At 51.7% G+C, this 21,766-nt stretch overlaps 2 protein-coding genes across 3 annotated transcripts in view; one reads left to right on the forward strand and one right to left on the reverse strand.

The window, feature by feature from the left end:
* The first annotated feature begins 499 nt into the window (after positions 1 to 499).
* Positions 500 to 11,632, forward strand: ARPC1B (actin related protein 2/3 complex subunit 1B). 2 transcript variants are annotated; one of them, XM_025047678.1, is made up of 11 exons: positions 567 to 620; positions 2,865 to 2,938; positions 4,985 to 5,061; positions 5,784 to 5,888; positions 6,290 to 6,512; positions 7,256 to 7,363; positions 8,459 to 8,665; positions 8,747 to 8,822; positions 9,766 to 9,971; positions 10,878 to 10,968; positions 11,325 to 11,632. In XM_025047678.1, exons 3-11 carry the CDS (start codon positions 4,998 to 5,000, stop codon positions 11,361 to 11,363), a joined length of 1,119 nt encoding a protein of 372 aa, XP_024903446.1. In that variant the 5' UTR covers positions 567 to 620; positions 2,865 to 2,938; positions 4,985 to 4,997; the 3' UTR covers positions 11,364 to 11,632. The 2 variants fall into 2 exon arrangements, with proteins under 2 accessions (XP_006913408.1, XP_024903446.1); XM_006913346.3 differs by lacking the exon at positions 2,865 to 2,938 and having other exon boundaries at positions 500 to 620.
* Positions 11,633 to 12,758: 1,126 nt separating this feature from the next.
* Positions 12,759 to 21,766, reverse strand: part of PDAP1 (PDGFA associated protein 1) — a 9,911-nt gene continuing 903 nt past the window's right edge. The window contains exons 2-6 of the mRNA XM_006913348.3: positions 19,476 to 19,567; positions 18,034 to 18,141; positions 16,680 to 16,801; positions 14,557 to 14,708; positions 12,759 to 13,467 (exon numbers count right to left, since the gene is read on the reverse strand). Coding sequence (XP_006913410.1) covers positions 13,409 to 13,467; positions 14,557 to 14,708; positions 16,680 to 16,801; positions 18,034 to 18,141; positions 19,476 to 19,567 — 533 coding nt within the window. The 3' untranslated portion in view covers positions 12,759 to 13,408. The remainder of the gene's footprint in view (positions 13,468 to 14,556; positions 14,709 to 16,679; positions 16,802 to 18,033; positions 18,142 to 19,475; positions 19,568 to 21,766) is intronic.

Below are 21,766 nucleotides of genomic sequence, written 5' to 3' on the forward strand. Positions count from 1 at the left end.
GGCCAAGAAGTCAGCACTGGGAGAAGGTGCTGGACCAGCCAGAGTCAGCGGGGGCACCAGTGTGCACTCCTGACCAGGGCCAGCGCCCCCATTTTTTACTGAAGACACAGAGGGCGGGAGGGTGGGACCTGGCTGGCTGACTTGGTGACACCTTACTGCACTTTTGGCGCCCAGCAGGTATCAGCTCGTGAAGGAAGGAACGGTTCTCACGAGCTAGGGCTGGAGGCCTGCAGAGGTTCCCTAAGTTGCTGGGTCACCAGCATGTGAACTCGGAGCCCGCACTGCTCTCGGTAGGCTGGGAGTGACATGCAACCTGCCAGGCTCCGGGTTCCCGCCAGCTGCTGCTCATGCTGCTCACCCTCCTCTGAGCCTCAGTTATCCCATCCCTAACGTGATGAAGGGCGGTTGCGGACGATTTTTGGTCACCCTGGGGGCGCGAAGCCCCAAAACCCAGAAGAGTGGGTGGGACCTTGGATCTCCGGACTGCCCCTGGACCCCGCCCCCAACCCCTTGGGGCTGAGGCTGCGAGGCCCCGCCCCCCGCCCACGAGGAAGTGGCTGCGGGTCCCAGACCGGTTCGGCGCGTCGACTGTCCAGAGTCCGCGGCCGGGACTCCCCGAGGTGAGGGGGCGCGGGGGGTTGGTGGCCTGGAGTTGGGGGCCGGAGGGCCACCTTGAGGTGAGGGGGATTTGGGGAGACGCGGGGAGGGGGCACCTGGAAGTGAGGGGCTGTGTGGAAGGAATCTACCAGGAGATGTAGGGGCACCCAGAGGGGAAGGAGTGCCGGTAGTGAGGGGATACGGGAGACAGGGGCTCTCCAGGAGATGAGTAGGTTGAGGGCGGCGGGCCGGCCGAAGGGTGGGCAATGCAAGGCTCCCAGCACACGGCACCTTCGGAGCAGCCGGGTCCCCTGCCCGTGCGTCCACCGCTCTGCCCTCCTCCCTCCCCCGTTTCTCCACCTCTCCAACTCTGCCCCACGGTCGGTGTCCCCCCGTTATTTCGGGCAGCGAGGGCCCCACGCCCAGTCACTTCCCCTCCATCCTCCAGTCTTCCGGGTTGCTCCAGCGGGAAATGAGCTGGCGCCCCCGCCCTGCCCCTCCCTCCTCTCAGCTGCCCCTTCCCCCAGCTCGCCATGGTCCCCGGAGCCAGGTCCACAGGGTCCCGTGTCCTCTGAGTTGGATCCCAGCAGATCCGATCCAAGTGGCCCCCCTCCCCCCTCGCTGGCGGCGGCAGGGAGAGGAGCCAGGCGGCCCAGGCGGGGCAGGGCCGGGACTGCAGGCAGTGACAGTAATACTGTAATGACTACTGTGAAGCAGGAGACCTGGAGGCTCTCCCCAGGTTATTCCAGGCTGTCCTCAGGCTCCTCCCACCTGGCGGGCATTGCTGCCCGATGTTTAAAAGCTCTCATTGCCTGTGAACTCTCAGGGACCTAGGTAAGAGTGCCAGCTTCTTCCGTCACTGGCTGATAACCTTAGCAAACCACCTAACCTTTCTGGGCCTCAACTTATCTGGAAAATGGGAACCTTTCATGTTGTGAGGCATAAATATGAATATGTAAGGCATTTGGCAATATGCCAGGCACACACAGTCTAAATGTGTGCTGATACTGCTGCTGCCATCATAAGGCCTGCCTACATTTATCAAAATGTCTGTCCAGGTGAACCTAGCCTCTGAGATTTGGAGTCAGAATCTGCTGTGCCTTTTAAGACCTGTGTGACTTTGAGCAAATCTTAGCTTTTGTGTGTCTGTTTCCTCCTCTACAAAATTAAAGTTAAAAAAATATTCTTGAGCTTGCTTTAGGGGCTAAAAGAGAGAATGTATGTCAATATCCTGGGTAAATCCTGGTCATTATAGAGATGCCAAATAAATTTAGTTTATTACATATGTGTTTGTATATAATCCACATGTGTTTGTTTCTAATAATTAAATAGTATCCCAGTGTGTTAATATCACATGTACTCTTTCCTTGTCTGTAGCCATCTGGATTTTTCTACCCTGTCACCAGTATAAAGAGGAATATTGTGGACATGTTAGCTTTTTTAAAAAAAAAAAAAGTTAGTGGCTGTTTTCTTAGTACCAAAATGAATTTGTGCCACCAAAGGGTGTTAATCTTAAATTCCTATTCACGTTATTCTGTTCTGTTTGTTCTTACCCAGTTGTTGAATTGAGAGCTATCACAAGAGCCTCTTCGGAAAGGCTGAACAAATTAGCAACAAATGAGAATTTCTCTACAGCCCTGCCAACATTGAGTTTTATGTGTTTTTAGTTTTTGTTTCATTTGGGTACTTTAACTGGGACTTTATGGTACCTTATGATTGTTTTCATTTGTGTTTCTTGACTTTGCCTAGTTTGTAAGACTTCAAGAGCAGAGTTGGGGGAAAGGGGTAGCAAAGGCTGTTCCACACACACAACGGGAAGTTGAGTTACTGCCTAGCATGCTGCAAAATGGCTTGCTGGCAGCTCCCTCCAGCCAGCGTCTGCACTGGGTGGGGACTTCCCTGAATGCCTGTAGAGCTGAGATCCTTGCTCCAGGCAGCTCCTGCCTGGATTAGCCTCAAATGCAATCAAATCTCTGGATTCAGAAAAGGTTGAAAGCAAGAAAAAACCTACAGCCTGTTACCTTTTCCAGCCCTAACCTTTTCTGAATGGAGATATGAGGGGAAGCATTGGCTGAGAGTACCCAGCCAGTACGGACAGAGTCAGAATTTGAATTTGAACCCAGCACTATAAGGAAGGAGCACTGAGGCCTGAGACCGTTGGCCAGGCAGCAGGAGGGTTCACCTGACTTGCTTTGCCTTAAAGAGAAGCCATTTTCTCCTTGAATCCTCCTCTAGATTGCAGGTTTCTAAGCCTTTGTCTCCACCAGGAACCAGCGCTGAGGCATTGAATTGTCAACACACTTGGGCAAAGCAGCCCTGACAGCATTCTCCTCAGAGACAGGTTGGCTGGCAGTGAGCCCCTCTTGCCCCTTGGTAGTATAGAGGTTTTCCCGAGAATTAAGTCAAAACTCCTGAGGCAGGTGGCCCAGTGTGAAGGCTGCTTTTCTTGGGTCTGACCATAGGGACAATCCAATGATTCCTGAGCTAGGAGGCTACAGCCCTGAGGCCACAGTGGCTAAAGAAGCCCTGCCCACCCCTTTCTGGGCTCCCACTTCCTCATCTGTAACCTGTGGGGGTTGGGAGTCATTGCTGAGGCCCTGCTGGTTTCAGTTGCTTTGCAGAAGTCATAAAAAAGTTAAAAGGGAACTGTGTCTTCCCCTCTTCCACTCCCATCCACGGTAGGCTGCGGCCACAGGGCTTCTTCGTTCTGACCCAGAGTCTTCCTTCTGGGACTGAAGGGATTGGGGGTGATTGACCTCAGCTGGAGTCCAGGGATTTGGAAGTGCTCTCTGGCCTTAGCCCTGCCCCTGCCCTGTTGGTGTCCTTGGAAAATGGGGGTGGGCAGATTAGCATAGCTTAGTAGACAGGCCTGGTGCTCCCCCACTCCCGAGTCTTGTCATCTGTGGTGTAGACACTGATGATACCCTGCCCAGCAAAACTGGATGTCAGCACTAGCCTGGCCCAGATGCACCGGAAGCCTGGGGGAAATCCCCAGCAGGCCTGCTAACCTGGGCCGACAGCTCAGAGCCACTTCCGGGGCCTTTGCTCTCCTACACAAAGAGGCCTTATAAGGAGAGAGGCTGGGGAGGCAGCTGTGGTGGGAGCAGTGTGCTTGTGTGTGTATTAGGCTAAACACACATGAGCATATGGCTGGAGCCTGGGGTGCTGAGGAAGTGATGTTCACTTTGGTATTTACAGATGAATAGGATTTTGCTGAATAGAACATGAGTGGGCATTGGGTGGCATGGAGAGAATAGCACACAAGTGTGAAATGTGGACAGAACTGGCCTTGAAGGTACACCAGGCACATCCAAGAGGAAGCAGCATTCCCTGCAGAGGGAATAGCATCTGTGAAGGCCAGTTTTGCGAGCTCCAGGCACTGTGATGGCTGAGGGCAGGCAGCAAGCTCAGCATTGAAGAACAGGCATGGGAACCTGGAGGGAGGGTGTGGCCTAAGAGGGCCGTTGCTGGGAGGAGCCTAGCAGTCCAGGACAGAAGTGAGCAGAGCCGGGTGGGGAGGGGTGAGAGTAAAGGGAGACTGTGGGTGACCCACCTAGGTATGGACCCCACCCCTCCTCAGCCAGTAAGCCCCCCATCATTGGAAGGAGGAGGCTGGAAATGTGCAAGGACTGAGCTGGGGTCAGGGAGCGGCCACCCCTCTCCAGCTGCTGCTGCAAGGGCTGCACCTACAGTGCTGGGCCCAATCCCCCTCCTATAAGCACCTAGCTGCCCTCTGGACTCTCTACCCCAAAGCCAGGCCACCCTGGGGCTTCAAAGACCCCACCACCCACTCAAGGCCCAGTCCTGCCCATCCTCCTTGCCACAGGAGCAGCAAATGGGTTTTCTTGAGAATGGGACCCGTCTATCTGCTTATGCCCTGGCCCACAAGTGCCTGCAGACCTGCTCCCTCCCGTCTCCTCCCCACCCCAAGAGGGTGGAGACTATCAGGGCTCTGGTTATGGAGGGTACTGCTCTCCCCTCAGTTTATCAGATTGTTTCATTCCATCCTCGCCCCATTTCATTTCATCCTCACCATATCCTTTGAGGAAGGGATGGCTCTACCTATGAGAAGACTGGGGTACATATGATGGGCGATGGCCCGTCTGGTGCAGAGTCCTAGCACACCCCACTCACAGTAGCAGCTTCACCCACACCCCTATATCTCCTACCCCTGACCCCATCCTTTATCTATTCCCTGGAGCCTCACAGACATCCCATGAGAACTGTCATTTTATGAGGAGGGAACCTGAGGTCCCAGGAAGGAAGCAAGGTGCCAGATTAGAGTCTGAAGGCAGAGTGGCCCCTGCTGCCTTCTCATGAGGTCAGCTGGAGCCTGGTCTAGGGCAAAGGCAGGGCTGACTTGGGTTTTTTTCCCCCTTGGGCACAGAAGCTGAAAAACCATGGCCTACCACAGCTTCCTGGTAGAACCCATCAGCTGCCACGCCTGGAATAAGGACCGCACACGTGAGTGCCTGCCATCCCCTGGAGCACACGTGGGCATTAAAGCAGCCAAGCGTCCTGGGCTTTGGACTCTGTGAGGGCCAGCTGTCTCCCTCCTTCACTTTTGGTCCTGGGTGTTTAGGATGGAAGGGATGAGCAGGTTGGGCACAAGCAGGGGCAGTCAGGCGAGTGGGCATTGAGAGGTAGAGGTGAGAGCATGGCCTGGCGCAGGCTGGACTGTAGATGCTGAGCCTCCCAGACTGGGGCTGAGAACCAAAGACATAACCTGCAATGGCAGGTAGTAAGATGAGCTATGAAGAACACACAGTGGAGGCAGAGGAACTGGTTTAGAAAAGGTGGCTGGGGAAGGTAACATTTGGGAGGGGAGGGAGGGGCTGATGCAGAGGGCCTGAAGTGGGATAGCAAGGAGACTATGGCTGGAGTTGGGAGCAGAGGGCAGTAGTAGGGGACGGGGAGAAGCTCCCAGAGGTCGTAAGACTACTGTGGGTGGTACAGGTGAGGGGTGGCCAGTCCCTGGGGAGGCATCACAAGGGGGCCCAGCAGGGCCTGGGGGGCTTCACGAGGCCCCTCCATGGCAAAGGAGGAGAGTCCAGGTCTTGAAGGACAAGGCGTAGCCCAGGTGGCCAATGAAGGACATTCCTGGTAGAGGGCGGTCATGAGGGCAGGGGAGAACCTGGTACACATGCATCCTCCCACTCCCCAAACCCTGCCCATATCTCCTGCAGAAATCGCCATCTGCCCCAACAACCACGAGGTGCACATCTATGAGAAGAGCGGAGCCAAGTGGGTCAAGGTGCACGAGCTCAAGGAACACAATGGGCAAGTGACAGGTGGGTCAGGCTAGCTGAGATCATCCTCCTGAAAGAAGGCGGAGGGGGGCAGGGCAGGGCCAGCCAGGACCATCTACCCACTGTGTTGGTAGTATAGTTTGGGTTGTAAGTAACACAACCCTCATTCAAAGTGGCTTAAATTATGAAGGGACTATGTTGGTTCATGTTACCGTAAAACTCAGGTTTTTGGGCTTCAGGAAAGGCTTGATCCAGCAGCTCAGCATTACTAAGGACTCATTTCTTTGCTGTCTCTTGGCTTGTCCTTCCAGCATGTTTGATGATACTTGGGGGAGCTGTAACAACCCCAATAAGCTCTTCCAGTTTTCATTACATGGACACTGATAGAGCTAGCCAATTCTCCTTGGATAGCTTCAACCTAGTGTCCCTTCCCCACACCACAGGCATTGACTGGGCCCCCGAGAGTAACCGCATTGTGACCTGCGGCACAGACCGCAATGCCTACGTTTGGACACTGAAGGGCCGCGTGTGGAAACCAACGCTTGTCATCCTGCGGATCAACCGGGCTGCTCGCTGTGTGCGCTGGGCCCCCAATGAGAACAAGTTCGCTGTGGGCAGTGGCTCCCGTGTCATCTCCATCTGCTATTTTGAGCAGGAAAATGACTGGTGGGTGCCTGGGCAGGGCCTGAGTGGGCTAGGAGGGACTCTGGGCTGCAGACCAACAGTGCTGGGACTGGAGTATCCCAGAAAGCATCAGATGGGGAAGTGTTCACACGACTCCGGAAAAGTGTCTTCTCTGGACCTTGTAGGTGAGGGGAGGGGCTCCCTGTACAGCACTGGATGCTCCCACAGCCCTGTCCCAGTAACAAGGATACAGACCACACCAGGGCCACCTCTGCGGTCATTGCTTTCAGCCCTGCACACATACTCGCATTGACTCCCCCACAGCCCACGAGACTGGATCTCAACTGTCCCCACTTCACAAATGAGCAAAGTAGGGCCCTGAGGCAAACTCACTTGCCCAAGGCACCCAGCCTGTCACACTCCAGGCCCACTCACAAGCTCCCAGCCACATCATAATCTTCTCTCCTGGGTCCCTGAGGGCAGAGGCCAGGCAGGAATGAAGGCTGGAATCTGGGAGAGCAGAGTTCAGATCCTACCCTGGGCAGGTGGCAGCTTAGCTGAGTCTGCCCTGGGTCATTGTGAGGTTTAAAGGAGACTGAGGGTAGGGTTCCCACATATTATTGTCCTGAACCATATCCCTGACAGGCCGATGGACTGGCAGTGTCCAAGTCCCTCCCTCCTGGGATCTCAGTGGTCTGCAGGGCACTGAGGCCCCAGGCGCCAAGGTCAGTAGGTTGCCCACTTGTCTATCCGTCTCTCTCCCTCTGTCTGATATCCATGTCCAGGTGGGTGTGCAAGCACATCAAGAAGCCCATTCGCTCCACTGTCCTCAGCCTGGACTGGCACCCCAACAACGTGCTCCTGGCTGCGGGCTCCTGTGACTTCAAGTGCCGGTGAGAGGGTGGGCCCCTGACATTAACACAGGAACAGGGATTGGAGGATAGAGGGGAGCCCTGTCCTAAGAGCCCCACACCCTGCCTTCCAAACTAGCTGCAGACCAGTTCTGCTGCTAGCAGGGTGACCTGGGGCCTCAGTCAAGCACCTCTGAGGTTTTGCTCTTTCAAGATCATCACTGGGTCCCGTCTTCAGCCCATGGAGAGTCTTAGCAGGATGCACCCCTTCCAACCTTTTAATATCAGCAAGGTTTCCTTCCTAGACCCTCCTCTCGTTTCATTAGAAGCCCAGCCACTCCTTTAGTTTCCTGGCTTCTGTCTGAAGGAAAATGAGTGGGTGTACTTTTTCACACTAAGGTATAAATGACCAATAAGCTGGGACAAATCCTGCCACATTATCTTAAGGTCTAGAATGTAGTCTCCAGTAGCCATTGGCTGTTTTTTACTTGGGGGCTCAGCTTTCCTGGGTCTCTTAATCTCCACCTGGGAAATGAGGCTATCCTAGACTCTGGAAGCCCCTTTAGAGGCCCTGGGCTAGGGAGAATGATGTCCTGATGAGGCTCTGTTGGTGGGTGAAGAGCTGGTTTCTTGGCATCCTTATCTGTTAGGTGACCCCTTTATGGCCCTGGGTTGGAGAGAAGAGGGTTAATGAATGTGAGAACAGCAGTGTGCAGGGTAGAGCTGCCAGGACGAGGGGCAGAATTAGTTCAAGGTGCAGAGCAGGAGAGAGGAGGGACATCCTAAGGGCTGGCTATAGAGTGTAGTGGCCAGCATGATGAGGACCAAGACACCTCCTGGCAGCTTCATCATCTATGAATGGTAAGTCCACAGATGAGGGTGCCAAGGACCCTGGGAGTTCACAGGACTCTGAGCTGGGAGACCTCCTGGCCCCATTCCATTACACAAAGAGGGCACTGAGGCCTAGACTTTTCCGAGCATGAAGATTCCAGTCATGAAAAGCTGGTTCTGGTACCATGAGCTCCTAGCTGGGTGCTTTGACCTCACCAGGCTGGTCTGAAAGAGGGAATCCCTCGTCGTTGGGGCCTCTCTCAGTCCCTCAGTCTTTTTTTTTTTTTTTTTTGCCTCTATGGGCAGGATCTTCTCAGCCTACATCAAGGAGGTGGAAGAACGACCAGCACCCACCCCATGGGGCTCCAAGATGCCCTTTGGGGAGTTGATGTTTGAGTCCAGCAGTAGCTGTGGCTGGGTGCATGGTGTCTGCTTTTCAGCCAGTGGTAGCCGTGTGGCCTGGGTCAGCCATGACAGTACTGTGTGCCTGGCCGATGCCGACAAGAAGATGGCGTGAGTATAGGCTACATGAAGGGGAAACCAAGGCATAGAGCAGGAGGGGACCAGTGTGGCTGATATCTCTTTCTCACTCAGTGTCGCGACTCTGGCCTCTGAAACACTGCCGCTGCTGGCCCTGACCTTCATCACAGAAAACAGTCTGGTGGCTGCGGTAAGGATGGAGGGAAGGAGGGGAGCACTGGCCCATTAGAGCAGGTCTCCCAGGAAGCCCAGAGATGCCCAGGAAGCTCTCCACTTGTTCTCCGCTCCCCTCCCGTTCCCTCCCCTCTTCTCCCCTCCCCTCTCCTCCCTCCATCTCACTCACCCATCTATGCATCCATATATCTGTATGGATTAGAATAGGTGGGATTATGCTGCAGTAACAAAAAAAAGTCCTCAACTACAGTGGCTTAACACAATAAATATTTCTCACTCACTTTATATATCCAGCATGAGTATTGTGAGGGGCGCTCTGCTCAGTGCATATGGAGGCTTTGTCACCGACATGCTCCCCAACTGCCATGAAGGGAGATGTGGGAAGTGAAAATTCATGCCCTGGATCCTAATATTTCTGCTTATTTTATTGGCCAGTGGAAATGACAAAGCCACACCTACCTCAGAGTAGATGGGGGAGGTGAGGCAGGCAGTGCAGTTCTACCATGTGTCCAGAAGGGTACTATTACTCTCCCTTCCTCCCTTTGTCCACCTATCTGTCAAGACCCTTTCACCCCTCAGCAACATAATGGGGGTCCCAGAGAGGGATCAGGCCTAAAACAAGTGTAACAGGCTGGGCAGGAATAAGGCCCCTGGGCTCCCAGAGGAATCTCAGACAAGCTTCTCATCTAGACGCTAGCCTTGATGGGGTGCGGGCTGCCCCTATATGCGCACCCCCAACATCCGGTCAGTTTACCTGGGTCGGGCCTGGCTGTGTCCGCACGCTGCATTCAGCTTCTCGATAGCTCCAGTCCTGCATCCAGCCTCCTGGGCTCCACACTCGTGGCCCAAGTTCCCTCTGAATCACGCCTTGATTGCCGCCTCAGTTTCCCCGTGTGGAAAATAGGGGCACTGCGCCTGCCCTCGGCCAGCGCTCAAAGAGCAACCCTGTCCCACCACAGGGCCACGACTGCTTCCCGGTGCTTTTTACCTACGACAGCGCCGCGGGGACGCTGAGCTTCGGTGGGCGGCTGGACGTGCCCAAGCAAAGCTCTCAGCGCGGCCTTACGGCCCGCGAGCGCTTCCAGAACCTCGACAAGAAGGCGAGCTCCGAGGGCGGCGTGGCCAGCGGGGCGGGCCTAGACTCACTGCACAAGAACAGCGTCAGGTGAGGGGGGCCTGGAGTGGGAGCCGGGCCTGGGGCGGGGCCTGGTCTTTATGCCTGAGAAAGGAGGCAGGTGTGGGCGGGGCCAGAGGGGCGGGACGGGGCCTGGGAGTGCGCGATCTGGACTCATCCCAGGAGCATGTAGGTGCGAGCCTGTTTGAGGGAGCCCCGTCGATCTCTTCAGGTTGTACAAAAATAGCATTATGTTGGAGCAGAGCTGTCAGCCTCGCTCTGCATTTCTAGGACATGGTCATGCGAGGGCTGTTGTAGCGGTGGGAGCCTGCAGTTCTCTAGGGTGGCCAGGCAGTAACCTTAGCTGGCTTATGGCTAGTGCTAGAAACTGGTGAGGTGAAGGCAGAACTAGGGGTCCTGCTGCAGCCTCCTTGAGGAACTAGGTTGGGACTAGGGGGAGACCCTCCAAAACTCCCAAATCCTACCAGCTACAGGTGTCCACCCAGAGGCTAACAGAATGTAGCAAGACTTTCTGATAGAGCTGGTTGGTTAAACCCGCCTGTGGCCACCCAGTACAGTGTTGTCTTCGGATCAGACACCTTTGCCCAGTTTTCAAGGCTCTTCAGAACTCGCCTTACATCCTCCCAGCCCCATCTTCCTTTTTATCCATTCTGCCACCCTATTGTCACTACACAAATTCCCCAGACACATGTCCTTCACATCCTGCCTGGGTCTTTGTCTTGTTCCAGTTGCCTGGGCTGCCCTTTGCACCTCACACAGTACCGCTGTCCCTAAAGCAGTCTCCTGAGCCCCATCTTGTGGTCCCACATAGCCTGCGAGGCACACCCTAGCACTTCTCACTGTGCTGGTGCCCCCAGGAACTCCTGGGGGGTAGGGTAGTCTTGAGTCCAGCATAGGCACAGGCTGGGATCCGTAAAACCCTCATCCTCTCTGCAGCCAGATCTCGGTGCTCAGTGGGGGTAAGGCCAAATGCCTGCAGTTCTGTACTACCGGCATGGATGGCGGCATGAGCATCTGGGATGTGAAGGTGAGCCTTGCCCCACCTAGCTTCCTGCCAGACCCTCAGGGGCCCTCCCTCCCTGCTGTTCTGACAGCCACCCTGGATGTTGTTTTCATTCATTGAAGGAGGAAGGCACTTTGTTGGGATGAGGTGGGGGAATGAGGCAGCCCCTTGACATATGGGCCTCAGTATATTCTGGGGCACCTCCCTTTTAGGGCTGGGATTCAAACCCTGGTCAGCCAGACCAAGACCAAGTTCTCTGCCAAAGACCAAGTTCTCTGTCCTCTGCCTAGCTGGGGCTGGGATAAGTGTGGGCCAGGTCACTGTGGGTGGGTATGTGCAGGACAGCTGAGAACCAGCCTGTTCTGCTCTTTTCCTTCCAGAGCTTGGAATCAGCCTTGAAGGACCTCAAGATCAAATGAGATCTTGTGAGAATGTTGGCCTCATCCTAGCTGCTGAGGGAGGGGTCAGGGAGGCTAAGTCTTACTTTGCCAAATGTTTCTGGGGTACCTGTTTTGGTCCCCACAGGGAGGGGGGGAGGGGTAGGAAGCTTTTCTTACCTATTCGAAGGAACATATGCCTTTTTCTTGAAGAAATACTTTTATTGTAAAAAAAAAAAAAAAAAATCTCAAAAGCACTCTGTTGGTCATGAACTGTTTTGAAACTTGTAATAAAAATACAATTGGAGACATGCTTGCCTGTGTTTGGAAGGAGAGGTTTTACACAGGCGTAGGTAGCTTATTTTTGCTTGCTAGCAAAACTGATCCTTAAACCCAAGGGCCTTCCCCCAAATGGTTCTTTCCCCACTGCAGTCCAGCCTGGGGGCTACAGGACCAGGTATCTTCCCTGTCATTTAGTAGTCAGATTCCTAGACAAGTGGTTGTACATTCCAGGCTGGTTCTAGACTTTAATGGAAAATTAATATTTTTGTACTTGACATTTAGACTTGGTTTCTGATAAATGCTCATTATTTAAAACAATTTCCCCCCATTCCCATTTTATTCAAAGGGTTATTTTTGTTTATCACATACTTTCTAGTTACCTACTTATATCATCATGGTTTTTCTCTTTAGCATAGACAATGAAGGGTTTTCTGTAGGCCAGGGTGAGCTGCAGGTGCTGGCAGCTGTGGTATCCCCTCTGGGGCACCCAGGACTATTAACCTCCAGCACAGTCAAGCCCAGGTGTGGTAGAGATCACTGGGAATCATGGGCTCGATTCCATCTCTGCCACTAAATCCCTCTGACCTTAGGTCAAACCAGCTTGGCACCCAGTCATTGACTTCTCAGGACCCTGTAAAAAGGACGCTGTTCATGAGGCAGAGCGTCTCTCACAGAAGGGGTGCAGGGACAAAACAGGTGCTGTAGCTGAGCCTGCAGGCAGCTCACATGATTGTGCTAAGCCCAGTGTCCCAGTTGCCATTCCCACCACACTGGGTAGTAAGGACTAAATGAGGTAATAATGCCTGGTAGTCATGCTGAGTATCAACTATTGGGATGCTTCCTCCCAGCACTGAAATCTTGAGGCTGTTAACCACAGGGGGGGCACCCGGAGGACAGGAAAGAGAGGCACAGTGCTACTCTCAGCCTACTGTGGACATGAACAGGTCCTTGGCCACTCTGGCCTAAAACCCCTATTTGGTTAAAATAAGGGAGGAGGCCAGCTCCCATGTTCTCTCCAGTATGGATACCCAGGGTCAGGTCCTAAACCCTGCTCGGTGCCACCTGAACCTTGTGGGGTAGGCATGCCTTGAGTGACACCATGCCCTGCTGGGTGAAAACAGCCCAGGGGCCCAAAGATAGATCATGGAACAAGGATTACGATAATGTCAAGTTTAATCTGCCAAATATACAAGTTGGATTTTTGGAGCATGTTTTGCCTGGGGGCTGCACAGTAAACAGGTTTCTTGAAATGATCAATGGGTAGGGTTAAGAACAGGTCCTGGCCAGAAGGGTAGGAATGGGGCAGGGAAGGGCAGAGGAGAGGCTTCAGTCAGAGGGGACTGGCCATGGATGAGCCATGACCCCCAAGGAACCAAGGGCACAGGCTCCCAGGTAATAGCCTCTCTGAGTGAGCACCCAAGCAACAAAGATGGGTGGTTGTCGCAAACTTGCCAGCAGCTGCCCCCAGCACAACCACCCCCTACCGTGCAATCTACTGGATAGAGAGAAGCTCTTCTTAACCTACCTCCCAAGTACCCCCAAGGGCTCTGAATTCTAAAAACAGCAAAAACATTCAAATGGTTACAAATGAAATGCTGTCCTGAATGTGTCTCAAAGACAGCAGCTGCCCCCTCCCCCTAGCCCACCAAACAATTTCTGTGCCAAGATGAAGAGGAGGCCCCAGGCTGTCGGGGGGCTACTTGTCTTGGGCTGCTGCAGTGGCGCCAGGGCACAGTGTGGGTGAGACACGGCAGTGGTCCTGGCCACAAGGCCCAGTTCCCTGGTATCTCCTCCCTCAGGCCATGCTACTTATTCAGGGAAAGCGACTGCATTCGTTTTCCTGACAAAGTCGCGTCATCTTTTGCTGAGGGTGGGAAAGGAAGGAAAGGGTAAAGTTAAAACCCCTCCATATATACAACCCCAATCCCAGAATCATAAAACTATAGGTCTGAAAGGCCTCAGAAAACATTTTATAAAACTGGTTCGGGGGGGCAGATGAAGAGCTCCAAGAAGGGCCCGCCTGATGCCCTCCCAAGGGACAAGATTTCTGCTAACATCATTGGACACAGGTGTCTAGACATTTTTGTCGAGTCTGGGCACATTCCATAAAGGCCCACCAACAGGCAATCCATAGGGCAAATAGAAATTCTTCTTACCCACCCTCTTCCAGGCAGAACCCCTTAATTGCAACCTCTATGAAGTCTAAAACCAACAACTGTGTTCAAATAGTTACACAGGAAGTCCTTTCCTGCTTTGGGTTTGTGAAGCAAGAGCTGCTAGCGGCGAGTTGGGATAACCAGTTATCTCCAGTGTGATGAGAATGCCCCTGGGCAACTGGTCTCCCATTTCTAGGCCTCAGTTTCCTTGCTATTTGGTGAGGAGGCAGGATAGCAGGATCCCTAAGGGGGCTCTGTGGTCCTGAGACCACATGAGACAAGGGCATGAGACCAGGAGACAAGAACATGAGTCACGCTCCTATAAAACAGACTAACTTCCCACAGCCACCCTACTTGGCCTCACTGGGGGAAGAACATGGGGAAAGAGGGACACCTGGGCCAGATTTCATCTGAGTCTGCACCCTGCCCCACCTTCCCAAGCCCCTCAGACAGACAGTGGTGACCCCAGGCAGCTCTCTCAGCCACACAAGGCACCAGAGACCTTGGTGGGACCCTGGTGCATCCCTGAGGCCTTCCTCTGACACCATGGACAAAGCTCTACTAAGACTCAAACCTGTATTTGACTCGGTGCTGCTGCTGGACCCTCCCAACACCCTGGGGGGTTGGAGGGGCAAGAATGCCCACTTCCACATGACAGTAACGAAGGCATGTGTGCACACACATGCAGGGTGAGCCTCTACCAAACAATTTGACCCCATCCCATTTCACAACAAAGGCAGTGAAGTGTAAGGTTCGGTGCACAGAAGCAGGCAGTTCTCCAGGGGCTCAGGACTTACCTTTCCTCTCTTCTTCTTTCTTCCTGGCGGCCTCTTCCCGCTGTTTCCGGATGATCGCCAGTCGGGCAAGGTCAGCCTTGGCTTGCTCAGTCTTCCCAGCTAAATGCATTTTCATGTAACGTTCTTTTGCTTTCTGCTTCTCAATTTCTTCTCTGTTTGGATAAAATGGTGTCACGGGGGACATCTTCCCCACCATTGTCAGCTGAACTGGATGTAGGAGCCAGAAAAAAGGCCAAGTACTCAGGCCTGGGGCCCAAGTGGAGGAGAGCACCCTAGCTGAGGGAGGGGCCCTGGCTCTGTGTGCCCCATCCTTGATGGACACTCACCAAACAAGCATACAGAGGTATAGCCTAGATCTCTGCACAACAAGCTCAAAGGGCTGGGGAAGTTCAAGTGCCCTCAGCTCCCTCAGATGGAAAACAGGACGGAGGTGAGCTTTGCACCTGTGACCTTTGGAAAACCTTAGCATAGAGTGGATCATGTCTGGCTGGCGCAGTGATGGGGTGGGCAGGGTTTGGCTGACTAGGGTCTGGTGTCCGCAATGAGAAAAGGGGACCAAAGCCAAGTGAATCATGTGTCCAGAGAAGACGACCAAGAAAAGGAAGCCACTAGAAACATTAAGGAATGAAGAAAGGAGTGGACCAAGTAGCCACGGATGGGAACCTGACACATCCAATCTCTGGTTGACATGGCACATTTTTGTCAGAACAGCTCAGGTGTGTATGAGGCTGCGCCCAAGGGGGTGAGCCCCCAGGGATGGTGGTGTGGAAATAAGAACTGGATTCCCATAGGACAAAGGTGACAGCCAACAACCCGCTAAGTAGAGAGGTGAGGGTCATTAGTTTCTCTTTGAGGATCTTCCCAAGCCTCAGATTCTAAACTGGAGTGGGCACCCTTCAGGGTGTGAGATTAGAGAGTCCTGTTTATACGAAGTTTGGAAAAGCCAAGTTTTAGAGGGGTCAGAGGAGCCCTGCATGTCAGAAGCTTAGGGGTGGGAGGGACTTGGCATCCTAGAGGCCTCATAACACACAGGAATGGAGAGTAATGAGGAGGCATAGAGTCTGGCCAGAGGGGAGGAAGAGAAATCCAGCAACAAAGTCAAATGAGAAGATGTCTCACCCAGAAAACTCTGGACAAGACACCTGCTACAGAGATGAGATGAGAACACCTGTCAACCTGGTAGATCCCACCCTGGAAGGAGGGGGGGTTGGACAGAAGCATCTGGAATAACCAAGGCTGCCTGAAGGTTAGCAGGGTGTGGACCCTTATGGCTTTCAGTCTGCAACCTCAAATGGCAGGGGTAGCAACAGGATCCCCTCTCCACTGGTGAGAAGGAAGCTACTGAAGGGGAGAGTCCATCGCAGCCTCCAATAAAACCCCAAGCTCATGAGCATTCCCGTGGGGTTTTCACAGACTGCTTGCCATCATGGGGCCAACACAGGAAAGTCAATTTAAATCCTAGCAGCCCAGTCAGGAGAGAAACCAGGACAGCTTTCCCTAGCAGCCTTCAATCTCTCATAAGGCCCTTTATGTTACCTGGTGGCCATCAAAAGTCACGGCACTACTTGTGGAAAATGTGCAGGACACTTTGGTACTCGATAGTGATCCTCACACAACCTATGAGGAAGCTATCTGCAGCTCCATTTTCATCTGGACTTGGGGGAGGTGGGGCTGGGGCAACCAGTGGACTTCCTTGCGCTGTGCAGCCTCCTGAACACCACAGGCCCAAAATCCCTTCCCAATCTCCATGGCCATAACATTACAGGATCGATTCAGGTTAGGAATGGTGATCAGGCTGGATAAGGAGTGTCTCTAGAGTGGGTGCTCCGGAGAGAAGGGACTGTAGCGTAACCCTCTGTCTATCCCTGGGCATTACTATGAGTGCAATGCTCAGGTCTGAATCTATTCTATTTTCCCTGCTATATTTCTAATGGTGAATAAAAACATTCTTTTTGGTTCTTTTTTTTTTGGAGAAGCTTCTACAGAGCCTTTGGGGAATGAAACCAATCAACACCATAGCTGAAGCCCCCACCCAGCCACTGGGGACCTCAGAGCCCAGGAAGTGAGGGGCTCAGAGGTAGGGGCCTCAGAGAAGATGGGTACCTCAGCCCCCCACAGGTTACCGTTCTCTCCTTGAAAGCTCCTTGGGCCCATCCAGGTCCAGTTGTGTGACCTTTTTGGTTGTCTGTGCCACCCGGTTGGGGTTCTCGATGTCAATAAGCCCTTCCACACCTTTGCGCTTTTGCTACGATAGGACAAGAAACTGGCCATTGGAGAAGTTTAAGTCCTGCAGAACCCCACCATCTCCCAACAGCCCATCTGGGTACCTGACATCACAAATATATCTAAAACAGAACTCGAGCTTCGCCCCTCACCCCGCTGGCTCCTCCACACAATCCTATATATGGCCTTATTCTCCTTTCCCTCGGCCCCCTCACACAACCCTCAGCAAACACCAATATGTCTATCTGTAAAATATGGCTTGAATCTGTCCACCCTTCTGCACTGCCACTGCTACCACCTCAATACAAGCCACAATTTCTTGTCTGAATACCAGCCAGCTCCCTGCTTCCACCCTTGACACCCTACATTTTGCTCTTTGCAGAGAAGCTAAAACAATCTTTTAAAAGCAAATCTGGTCATCTCTTTCTTCATTTCAAGGCCTCCACCAACTGCCTACTACTACAGCGAAACCCAAATCCCTCCAATAGCCATGCAGAAGCTGCCCTTGCCAATCTCTCCTCCTTCATCCCTAACCACTCAACTTCTTACCCACCAAGTCACAGCCCCACCAACCTTTCTGTTCCTTAAATATGCTTAAGTCATTCTCACCCCAGGGCTTTTGCACTTGCTAATTGGGCTGCCCGACTGCTTAGCAAGTTCCATCTTGTTTTTCAGATCTCAGTTTAAAAGTCACCTCCTCACCATGCACTTCGCCAAGTATTCTCAATCACAGTCCATTTTATCTGTAATACTTCTCACTACTTGAAATTATACTGCTCATTTACTTCTTTATGCCCTATACATTCATCAGCCCCTTAAAGATACATCTGAGAAATGCATCATTAGGTGACTTCATCATTGTTTGAACATCGTAGAGTATATTTACACAAACCTAGATGGTATAGCCTGCTTCTGTAATTTTATGTGCTATACTTTCATGTGACTGGCAATATGTTTGTTTACACCAAATTCACCACAAACGTTACATGAGTAATGTGTCACAAACCATAACGTTACAACAGCTTAGACTTCACTAAGCCATAGAAATTTTTCTTATGGGACCACTGTCATATGTGTGGTCCATTGTTGGTGAAACATTATACAGCACATGACTATATCTCCCTATTAGAACAGAAGCCCTTAAGAACAAGGATTCCATCTGTATCCATCACTGGGACTAATAATCAACAGGCACTCGATCAATGTTTGTTGAATGAGTGAGTCCAGGTCCCAGGCCTCCACCAAACTCAGTACCTGGTAATCATCTTCTTCATCCTCGCTCTCATCGGATTCTAGTGATTTCTTCTCCTTTTTGGGATCTCCTGCAGCCCCATCTCCTCCTTCTTCTTGTTCCTCTTCTTCCTATTTCAGAAATGGACAACCTGCAGAATCAAAAATGCAAAACAAACCCCCAAGACTGTGACCCCTGCCCCCATCACCCCCAGACTGTGGACCGTGAGAAATTAAGCCCCAGAAGACTAGGACTGAGGATGACAAGGGTCCTACTCTGAGACCCTGGCCCCCCAGTGGGGCACCTGTATCAGAGGCAGCCTATCCACTTGCTTACATAGCCTGGAAGCCATTCCTACAGCCCAGCAAGCCCCTCACACAGACACAAATGCCCTGTTCCCTTTTATAGCCCAGGTACCTCATCTCCCAGGATCAGAAGGACTCAGCCATGGGGCTGGAAACCACAGTCCTGTTCAGCTCCCCTCCTACTCCCCTAACTGCCATATGCAGCTACCAAATCGTACTCACTTTCCTGAGCAAGTACTCCCCTGCTTTCCATTCCCACAGTCAGTGGCAGGCCAGCCACTCCAACCTGCCCATGCAGATGCCCTGCTACACCAACTTTCCAAGACAACACCATGCATGTCACTTCCCACTACCTTTCTTCCCTCCCCACCAAAAAGATCCCTTACAAAAACAGTATATGTCATTTCCCCCCTCAGCACTTGCCAACATTCTCCAAGGTCTTGCTCAGCTGCCAGCCCCTCCTCCAAACAAGCCCTCCTCCCCTCTACCCTGATTGGATGTGGCCTCTATTCTCAGAGCTCACAGGCACTATACAGTTGTGCCACTCATCTGGCCTGATTGTGCTCCCTTCAGCCCTCATGCAAGTGAGAATCTAATGGTGTGGTAGGGATGTAGAAACCAAAATATGTTTCCTGACAGTGGGCTAGAAAAAAACACTGTGGAAACAGAGTAGAGGGAACTACTAAGCTTGGACTGGGGTGGGGAAGAGAGGGTAGCACCAGAGAGTGTCATAGAAGAGATGACATTGAACAAGGTCTGGGGGAACAAATGATACTTTGCCTGCTGGGGGTGTGGCAAGGCAGAGCATCATGTTATGCTGGGTTTGGCCAGCGCTCTTCCTGGGAGCTCTACCTGGAGATGGGCAAGGCCTGGTAGACAGCCCCTGGGAGACAGGAACAGAGGACCAAGAACAGAGACCCACTAAGGCAACCGTTGCTGAGTGAACAAAGCTCTAACTGATCCAATGAGAGAATAGCTCTCCTCTTTACTGCCATTGGTTGTTCTAAGACTCCTGCCTGCTCCTTGCTGCCCCCAACTCCCAAACCTCAGGCATGAGCTTTTTCCTAAGAATGTGTTGTCCTTGCCCAGCCTCTCTGGGTGCCAAAGAGGCAGGGCATCACCCTGGGACACTGGAGTGGCCTGGACAGGCATGTACTCACCCTGGCCAACTGCTTTTCAGCCTGGATCTGTGCGTCGATCTCCTCTGGGCTTGTATACTGCCGTGCCCGGCCTTTGTGGCCTCCCTTTCTCCCTGCACAAGGATTTGCAGTTTAGGAAGGTGGGAGGAAAGCAGATTCCTTGATTGTCAAGACCCAGAGGGCTGTGTCCTGCTTGAGGTGCTCTCATCTGAGCCTGTCACCAAGCACCACTCAAACTTATACTTCCCTACCCTCATGTGTTCAAAGGGACAAAAGAGGCAATACGTGACCACGTGATACAGCAGTAAACTGTGTGCTGGATGCAGGCTCCCACAAACAAGACTTGAAGGGAGGATGTAGGGGAGGGCATACCACATATAGCTGACTGGCTAAATCTCCAGATCCCTAAGAATCCAAACATAGAAAACTCAGATGCAATCATGAGAATATGTAATATTTATTCCCCTGCTGTCACTACAGTTCTTCTTATTTGTAATATTGTCACAGTCATGGGCTCATTTGATCCCCAGAACAAACTTATGGTCTAGGAGGCACAGCTAGATCCCATTTTATAGACAAGGAGACTTAAGATCAAAGAAGAATGGTGAAGAATACAAGTGCTAGAGTCTGATGCTGGGGTTCAAATCTTAGCTCTACCACTTACTAGCTTTGTGACTTTGAGCGTGTACTTAACCTCTCAGAGTTGCAGTTTCTTCATGTGTGTCCCTATCTCATAGGATTGCCATGAAGATGGATTTGTTAACATATGCAAAGCTGCTGTGACAGCACCTGGCACAGGTATAAGCACTACAAAAATGTCTGTTGTGATTTTTTTCTCTCTAGTACAGTATTTGGGGTGGGGGGACAAAGCCACTGGCCACATCAGTGATTTACTACAGATATAAAGGAATGTAGAATACTTCATGTTCACCTATATGGTATGGTAGAAAAAGAAAATTTAAACCTACAGGGGAAAACTTTTTGGTGCTTGAAGCAAGAAACAGCTGGCAAGCAAAGTGAAAGCTGAATATAAACCTAACTACCATCTAAGAGTTAAAAATACGACTAGCAATTAAAGTTCATCTAAGAGTATAAGTTTTATAGTCTGATCCTCTTGAGCCACAACACTAAGGATCCTCTTGACCCGTGCTGAAGCCATCAGCCAGTTTCACAGCAGCGAGGCACCCCCTGGGGTCCTGGAGGACACTGGGGTGGCTGTGGCCTCAACTCATCCCCCACTTTTCCTGAAAGCTGTGGTTCACTCACTGAGAGCCGAGAATCTGTATTAGATAGCCAGAGCTGCTCTGGACCCCAGAGACAGTAAGAGATACTGGCCTCCCCTGATTTCCTAGACAGCAGCTGCAGAGTCATAATTGGGCTGCTACAAAATACACAACCCATTTTTAATGACTACATGGGTTCCCAGGAGTGTCTCAGTCAATGCTCATGCAAGTCCTATTATGAGAGCTCAAGACTGACATTATAAGAAACCAACACCCTTTCTTGCCCTCTTTAATATTCCAGACAATAGTTAACAACTCAAAATTGGCTACTATAGGCTCCTAACCTGCACACTTGGCTATGGGATACTAATCTACAGTAACTTTTATAAGCTCTTCATGCCTTTAAAAATGCTTCACAGTTACATAATGCAAAGAAGAGGTGGTCTTTTGCTCATGGAGGATTTGATAGTTTAACATCTTCATTTTTGTTTCGCTTTTGAAGCAAATTAACACAAGCAAGAAATGTAAATATTGTCTACCCATAAAGCTTTTCACAAGCCAAAAGACCAAGTCATTTAACCAAGAATTCATATTTAGGACTTTCTTACTGTAACCTCCAACACTGGCTCAAGTAACACATTAAGTAGGACTCCTAGAGCCAGAATTCTGGAGTTGGAAGGGCTCATGTAGCACCCTCCTTCAAAACAGGAGACTGTGAACCAAAGAGGTGACATGGCTCTTTCTACCACAAAATAAATCAGTAAGCTAAGTGTAAACGGATTCAGCTCTGTAAAGCCCAGTATCTCTGAAGTGGAGAGTTAGGAAGTCATTTAGGTTTGAAAAAGCTCCAAGTAGATTTTCCTATGGGCTGATGCTTCTGAACTAACATGACATGAGCTACCAGTATTAACTGATCTGTTCTGTGCCAGGAGCTAGCCAGGAACTTCAAGTGCTCTATCATTTTATGACTCATCCCCAACTCTTCAAGCTAAGGGTTCTCAGCCAGGTGTTCCAGGTGATGAAAATAGGCTGGAAAAAATTAAATAACTTCTTCATGTTGGGCATCAAATCGAGAACTACTGACTCTTA

Source organism: Pteropus alecto, unplaced genomic scaffold (assembly GCF_000325575.1).
Source record: "Pteropus alecto unplaced genomic scaffold, ASM32557v1 scaffold20, whole genome shotgun sequence".
NCBI classification, from domain to species: domain Eukaryota; kingdom Metazoa; phylum Chordata; class Mammalia; order Chiroptera; family Pteropodidae; genus Pteropus; species Pteropus alecto.

Bases quoted from the DNA above. Each gene is read 5' to 3' on its own strand.
- ARPC1B (XM_006913346.3), top strand. From the start codon at position 4,998: ATGGCCTACCACAGCTTCCTGGTAGAACCCATCAGCTGCCACGCCTGG. The intron at 6,513-7,255 runs GTGGGTGCCTGG...ATCCATGTCCAG, and splicing joins TTTGAGCAGGAAAATGACTG to GTGGGTGTGCAAGCACATCA. The intron at 8,666-8,746 runs GTGAGTATAGGC...TTTCTCACTCAG, and splicing joins GATGCCGACAAGAAGATGGC to TGTCGCGACTCTGGCCTCTG.